Source organism: Eleutherodactylus coqui, chromosome 13, assembly GCF_035609145.1.
Source record: "Eleutherodactylus coqui strain aEleCoq1 chromosome 13, aEleCoq1.hap1, whole genome shotgun sequence".
Classification (NCBI taxonomy): domain Eukaryota; kingdom Metazoa; phylum Chordata; class Amphibia; order Anura; family Eleutherodactylidae; genus Eleutherodactylus; species Eleutherodactylus coqui.
The window spans coordinates 38786638-38794423 of NC_089849.1; the positions used below are offsets into that span (position 1 = coordinate 38786638).

A 7786-nucleotide genomic window follows, 5' to 3' on the forward strand; every position below is an offset into this window, starting at 1 on the left:
CCTGTTGGCATTTGCCTTAAGAGTTAACAGTATAAAGGATCAATTGTTGTTTGAAACAACAAAAGCTCCAATTTCAGTATATTTCCCAAACTTTCCAGAATTGGGAGGGTTCAACGTATTTTCTACCTTGTTAAGGTAGGAGGAATGTCAAAAGTATAGCCTCCGGGCCAGGAGCCTCCCTGACTCAATGTGAATCAGAGCTTTTGTTTTAGGAACTAAACAGTACACACATTACGCACAAAATCTCCTCCTGGATGAGTGAAAACACTTTGTATAAGGAGGTTTAAGAGACGAAGAGAAGGGGGTGGGGGTGATATGATGAAACACGTACAGGTTAGTGTCCCAGACCAATGAGGTAATGATGAATCCCGCTTCTCTTACAAATGTTGGCACGTAAATCAAAGCTGATGACTCTGCCGAAGGACCAATCCTTCCGTGAAAGTCACACCCACATCCTCTTGTATAAAGAGAAGAATGGAAAGTCTTGATTCCTGCACTTGACAAACCATCACAGGTAACACTTAGACAGACAGGTGTTACAATACCAACATGTCCTCATACAGCATCAGGCAGACCACTGCATCGTCAGGATCCTCAGGTGGCTTGGGATTTGGTGTCCATGGTGGTGGCTCAAACAGATACTCTGTAGGTAGTTACAGGTCACCTAGCATCCATGGAGGCAGTGGTGGCCAAAATATCTCCATCTCGACTTCTAGGCTAGTTTCCTCTGGGGCTAGTGGTTTTGGAGGCGGCTTGGGTGGAGGATTTGGTGGTCAAGCTGGTGGAGCAGGTGGTGGCTTTTCATCTAGCTATGGTTATGGCTTTGGAGGTGGACTTGGTAGCGGGAGTGGAGAGGGTCTTCTAGCAGGGGGTGAGAAGGAGACTATGCAAAACCTGAATGACCGTCTGGCCTCATACCTGGACAAAGTACGCTCTTTGGAGAAGGCCAACGCCGAGTTGGAGATCAAGATCCGTGAATGGTATGAGAAACAAGCACCAAGCCCAGATCGTGATTACAGCGAATATTACAAAATCATTGAAGATCTTCGCAACAAGGTAGGACAAACATTTGTTAAATGTGATGCTTGTTCTTTCCTCTTACAACCATGTACTGTTATATATGTGAATGCTATAACTACCTGTATCTAAGTAGGAAAGATAGTTTCATGTGTACACGTACATATCTTTACATATCAAGTGGAGTCACACCTAAGTAAAAATTGCAATATGTTTAATATATATATATGCAATTATTTAACTGCCTCCATATTTATTGTACTCATACTACTGTAGCAGACTGATGATATCATCAAATAGAGACTGTAGACTTCCTATTCAGGGTGGCATCACTGGATACTTTCTGATAGTGTAATTAGTTGCTCCGCACAGCTATCTTCCTATACCATCTGCCCATCATTGACACATACTGATGACGTCATCAGTATGAGGCATGTATGAATGTGTGAGTTAAATTCATGAGTCATACTAAGTCATTTATTTCATACCAAGACCTGGTATCTGGTTAAGATAGACTTTACCTCATGATATCTTGGTATGGAGAAAAAATAGCAGTTTTAATAATAATGGCTGCATTGAACCTGTAGTATTGCAATAGTGACATCATTATTACTAGTGATAACATTCAATGTGAGTCGCTTAGGTTTAGTTATATGGCTCTAACATATTAGGCACCTGATGTCTCTGGGTGGCAAAATGATGGCCTGTGGGCCTCAGCTACTGGCCCTTGGGCAGTGCCAATTTTCAATGTTCTCCTCATGGGAGGGTTCTGTTATATGGGAAATGCCACATAGTTATCAAAATGACACCAACGACTAAGCAAAATTTTATTTGAAGATTTTCCATGTGTACCTTTATTTTCATACTTATTCTTTGTCCTTTAGCGCACATTTCATCATTAAATTATGGCCTTTGTGTAGTAATATTTGGTGTATAATTCAAAAATATATCCAACTTTTGGCCCCAACAGTCACTAGTAGGCATAAGCGCAAAAGCCACTGCACAAAGACATTATATAGGCTCTTTGCTTTTTAGCAGTTCATCATTATCTGTCTTATAATCTGCCAACAATTTAAGCCACAGTATTCATAAACCTAATACCTTACATACTATGTAATAGACAGTACAATGGTACTTTTTAGATGGCGGTAGTTCCCCTAATGGACCCCCGTGCTCAAGCCTGGCACAGTTTTTGATATTAGAAATGAACAGTAATATATATAATAACTTGCTATAGATCATGACTATAATATGTTTTTTTTTAACTCTTAGATCCTCACTGCCACCACGAACAATGCTACTATTCTCCTGCAGATTGATAATGCCAGGCTGGCCGCTGATGACTTCAAGTGCAAGTAAGACATTCTTCCTGGGTATACTAGTGATATCAGTATAGAACAAATGTTATTTTTGGTACACTATTGGTTATCATTTTGGTGATTCTTTGTCACTGAAAGACTCAACAAGAATTAAAACTCATAAGGACAGAAGCAAGTTCTTGTTCAATCCATTTGCATCATTCTCTGACACCAAATATGGTACCCATTTTCATATATCCAAGCAGGGGATTCAGAGATAATGGAGGGGGGTCCTCTGCTCTTGATCTTTATTTATTGTCCAAAGTGTTATAAAGAATGTCTCTTCCTTTGAAGAACCTGTTTTGTCCTGCATAACACAGACAAGCCATTGACTTGAGTGGGCATTGTGTAATACTTAATTTCCCCTGTGGAAGCGCTGCAGGGAAACTGAACACTTACTGCTAGGTTTATCCCTAGATTACAGCTGATCATTGAGGGTCTCATTATAAGACTCTTTGTGATCAACCTATGGTCCAGCGGCCCTTCTAATAAGTAGAGATTGTTCACAGTTATGTTTTATGCCTATAGTAGGTAATCTTCAGAAGATGAATTACATTTTGTTTTGTCTCCTGCCAAACAGGTATGAAACTGAAATGGCCTTGCGTATGAATGTTGAGGGTGACATCAATGGACTACGCAAGTGCTTGGATGAACTGACCCTCACTAGATCTGATTTGGAGATCCAGATTGAGAGCTTGAAGGAAGAGTTGGGCTACCTGAAGAAGAACCATGAGGAGGTAAGACTCATCATCCTGGCAGATTATGAGATAATGGTTTATTCAGTATTCAAAAAGATGTAGATCATAACACTTTTTTTTGTGTAGGAAATGGACGCTCTCCGTGGACAAGTTGGTGGCCATGTGAATGTAGAAATGGATGCTGCCCCGGCTGTTGACCTGACTAAGATTTTGTCTGACATGAGAGACCAATATGAAAATATGGCTGAAAAGAACCGTAAGGAAGTTGAGGCCTGGTACTTTAAGCAGGTGAGCAAATTAGGTTCCTTCAGGATGTTCCTCAGTAATTATATTGTCTAGAAAAGAGTCATATAATACAACATATTCATCTGTCACAGACAGAGGAACTGAACAGAGAAGTAGCAAGCCACAGTGAACAGATCCAGTCCAGCAAAACAGAAATGACCGACCTTAAACGTACCCTCCAAGGCCTAGAGATTGAACTGCAGACACAACTAAGCATGGTGAGATCTGGTTCCAATCTTATTCATGATATGTTCATCAATTGCATTATTACATATCCTAAACACAATGCTCCACTGTAGAAAGCGGCACTGGAAGGCACCTTGGCAGAGACAGAAGGCCGGTACTGCATGCAGCTCTCTCAGATACAAGACTTGATCAGCAGCGTGGAAGGTCAACTGTCAGAAGTACGGTCAGATATAGAACGTCAACGCCATGAGTACAAAATCCTCATGGACGTGAAGTCCCGTTTGGAACAAGAAATCTCAACCTACAGACGTCTCTTGGATGGTGAAGAGTAAGTAGTAATATAAATTCGGTGACCTTTAAAGAGACAGGAATATCTTTGGGTTAGACCAAGTGACCAGAAATCTCATTGACATTACATATTAAGGTGCCTATAAATTAACGGACATATTACGGTTGGTAAGACATGTGGCTGTCTTTGTACCCCCAATACACTGGTGATGTCATCCGTACAGTGTAGGATCCTATGCTGGAATATTGGGATCATGATTCTAAGCCTAATCACAAATTAGTAAAATGATTAGGCCTTATTTTGCCAGTTTAGACAATGACGTAACCTTGGTACACTCATACCATAAGCTTTGTAGCTGCTGAATTTGGCCACTAGAGGCATAAGCTACAGCTTCTGGCTCCTGCTGCAAAATCTATAACCCGATCCTTCCTCAAATATTATGAGCCAGTCATTTAGAAGAGGGGCTATTGGACTAGAGTTTATTTGTAATGTGTTTAAAGTGGTTCTGCCAAGCCATAAATTTATCCCCAATTCTGTGCATAGGGGATAACTTTATGGATGGTAGGGGTCCGACTGCTGGGATTCCCATTTATCCTAAGAATGGGGGTCCCAAAGGCCCCTCATGAATGGTGTAAGTACGCGCTGCTCCATTCATTGTAATAGGAGAACCGGAAATTGCCAAATGCAGGCGCGACCATTGCTTCATTCATGGAGAGACCTTCAGGAGCCCCGTTCTCGAGATTGGTGGGAATCCCAGCAATTGGACTCCCACCGACCATAAAGTAATCCCCCATCCTGTGGATAGAAGATAACGTTATAACTTGTCACAACCCCTTTAACTAATCCCTAAGACAATGCTTTCCTATGAGGACACTAACCTTCTTCAGACTTAAATCATTCCATTGTTCTATATGGAAACCCTTCGGGCTTTATTATACGCCCCCAATGTAAGATGATGCCAAATTCATATTTTCTGAAAGCGGCGATTCATTATTGATTCTCTTTTTTTCTTTTTCCAACAGCTTTTCCTACAAAGATTGTAAGTACATTGTATTCTCTTATTTTTAATTAAAATTATATTAATTAAGTTTGGAAATGCCAAGATGTGCCAATGGTATCCAACAATGGGCACTATTCTCAGATTACAGATGCTGTTAACCATATATGTGCTATAGTGAGTATTATATCTTAAAGGGGTATTCCCATCTCAGGAATCCTATTTCAATGTGTTCGAAATCGCAAAACCATGCACTCACAAGACGTCTATTTCCAAAATGCTCCATTCTCCAGATTTTGCAGATATTGATTCCTCTGCCCTCAGGTTGTTTATTCCTCATTGCCAGGGAAACAGATCACCTCTTCTGTGGAAAGAAATAACAGAGCACAACAGTAGCCAGATAGAGATGAAAGAGGTATACAAGCTTTGGCCTCCTCTGATATTTCTTTCCATAGGAGAGGTGCTCTGTTTCCCTGGCAATGAGCAGTAAATAATTAGAGGGCCAGGGAATCAATAGCTGCAATATCTGGAGAACGGAGCACTTTGGAAATAGACATCTTATGGGTGAGTGCATTATTTTGTGATTTTGAACACATTGTATTAGGATATTAGATTGTAATAGGATTCTAGAGACTGGAATACCCCTTTAAGTAGAATAAATTGTATTATATATAATAGACTTCTGGAATGCCTTATGGCCCAAAACAGAGTGCAAGATGGTAGCTACTAGGTGGCACCACAACTAGTCTTCCAGTTCTACTTTCAATTAAATTTCATGGCTGCATCTTCTGTGCATATATAACCTTTTAGTTTCTATTTTGGATGGCCACAGTTTTACTTGGGTAGTTATTCTTCTTTCTCCATAGAGCTTCATGACTAGATATGAGCGAGCACGCTCGGTAAGGTCAGTTACTTGAGCGAGCTTCACTCATCTCGAGTAACTGCCTTCACCTCCGAGCGTGCTCGGGGGGGGGGGGGGGGGGCAGCGGGGAGAGTGAGAGAGATCTCTCTCTCTGCCCTGCTTACCCCCGCCGCTCCCCCAAGCATGCTCGGCGGAGAAGGCAGTTACTCTAGATGAGCGAAGCTTGCTTGATTAACTGACCTTACCGAGCGTGCTCGCTCATCTCTATCATTATATACTATCCATACGTAGGCAAGATAGGGAAGAATTGAGTTCAACAGATGAAGCGGGGCTAAATTAGCAGTTTGGCACAAATCATAGTGAAATCACATTACATTATCTGTGGTTTTACATGGGACTGCAGGTTCAATTACTGCATGGCTCAGTTACCATCATGCATTTGCAATACAGAGTATGCACGATACGTATACAAAATCAGCACGTACAAGTGGGCATTTATTACAATTGTTTACTTAGTTATTTCCGATTTTCTGTATTTGCAGCTCAAACCCACCGCAAAGTCCGCACCATTATCGAGGAGTCCATTGATGGAAAAGTGGTGTCATCACGAGAGAACGTCCGTGAATCCAGCTACTGATCTAAAACTGCCTACAAACTCGGCACAGATATCTGAAAGTCAGCGACGTAATACATCCAACATAAGATGCCAACCTGCGGTGCTCCCATTTATTTTAGGAATGACATATCCCAGAATGCTCTATTAGTTGGCAGGCACACGGGTATGTGAGGTTCTGCAGCAGCTAGAGAGCCGTAGGTCACACAAGCCAACCTTACACTTGAATTGTACACCTCACCAGTATCATGTGCTGAGTTAATCTCCATAATCACTAACGCCAATGTAACATCTGTGTATTCATAACCGCATGATACAACTTCTTGTGCTACTTACTTTTTGAGGCCTCTATATGTTCTACATCTAATAAACTTTAAGCTTTTTGATGCATTTCTGTCTGGTCTGCCTGCTTTATTTACGGTTATTGTTTATGCTCTTGAATACCATTTGGGTTTTGTAACCTAATAAGTACAAAATATGTCTGAAATATGATAATGACTTGTATGGTTCAGGAAAAAATGAAGTTTCTTGCAGACTTTGGGAGGTAATGACCTGAAGACAAGGCTGCCTATAATCCTGCTGGTCAGTGCTGTCATAGGGATTAAGTCATGCTCATAGTCCACTTGTTTTAGTGGATTAATCTTCATATATGGTTACTTGAATTACCTTTTGCTGTATGGGCCAATGACAGTGATAACTACACTACTACCTGTAAAGGCCATTTTACACACAACTATTATTACTTAAAATTCACTCAAAAGCCATCTTTTGAGCGATAATCGTTGCGGCTAAATGTGCCCATCTTTCACTTTTCTGCCGAACAATGATTTTATGTTAAGCATAAAATCCATTGTTCGGCAGAAAAGCTGATAGCAGAGACTTCCCACTGTGTTCTCCGCAGGGAGTGCTGATAACATTATGTCAGCTGTAAGCCAAAGGGAATGTATTAAGAGAACAGACCACCTGCTGTTCTCTGAATACAGCTCCTAGCGGCTCACATGCATTAATAAGCTACTAATTGGCATTAGTACCAATTAGTATTTTATGCAAAATGATCGCTCAAAAGCCATCTTTTGAGTGATCATCTTTGTGTGTAAAAGGGCCTCAAGGCTAGTTCTGCCACTAAACTATTCATCACCTATCAATAGCTGATTGATGGGGATCGGCTGCTCAGAGTCCCTGCTGATCATTTGAGCTTAGCCCCATTTACTTGAATGGGACTGTGCTGCTCTAAGGCTATGTGACTGATGAACGAGACGTCACATGCTATAGTCTCTTTAATCAGTTGATTGGTAGGGATCCCGAGTGGCAGACCCTGTTGATCAATTACAAGGTATCCCTTATCTGCAGGATGGGGAATAACTTGCTGATTGGTGGAGGTCTAACTGCTGACATCTCCGCTGATCTGGAGAGCGCGCGGGGGGGGGGGGGGGGGGGGGTCCTGTGTTAATGCACCCCCTACAATGATGAAAGACTGAATG

General features: G+C 41.4%; 1 protein-coding gene across 1 annotated transcript; it reads left to right on the top strand.

The window, feature by feature from the left end:
* Nucleotides 1-472: 472 nt before the first annotated feature.
* LOC136588246 (keratin, type I cytoskeletal 19-like) lies at nt 473-6695 on the top strand. The gene is made up of 8 exons (XM_066587323.1): nt 473-1056; nt 2290-2372; nt 2956-3112; nt 3200-3361; nt 3451-3576; nt 3658-3872; nt 4856-4872; nt 6235-6695. The coding sequence occupies exons 1-8, from the start codon at nt 550-552 to the stop codon at nt 6327-6329; spliced, it is 1362 nt and encodes a 453-aa protein (XP_066443420.1). The 5' UTR covers nt 473-549; the 3' UTR covers nt 6330-6695.
* The last annotated feature ends 1091 nt before the right edge of the window (nt 6696-7786 follow it).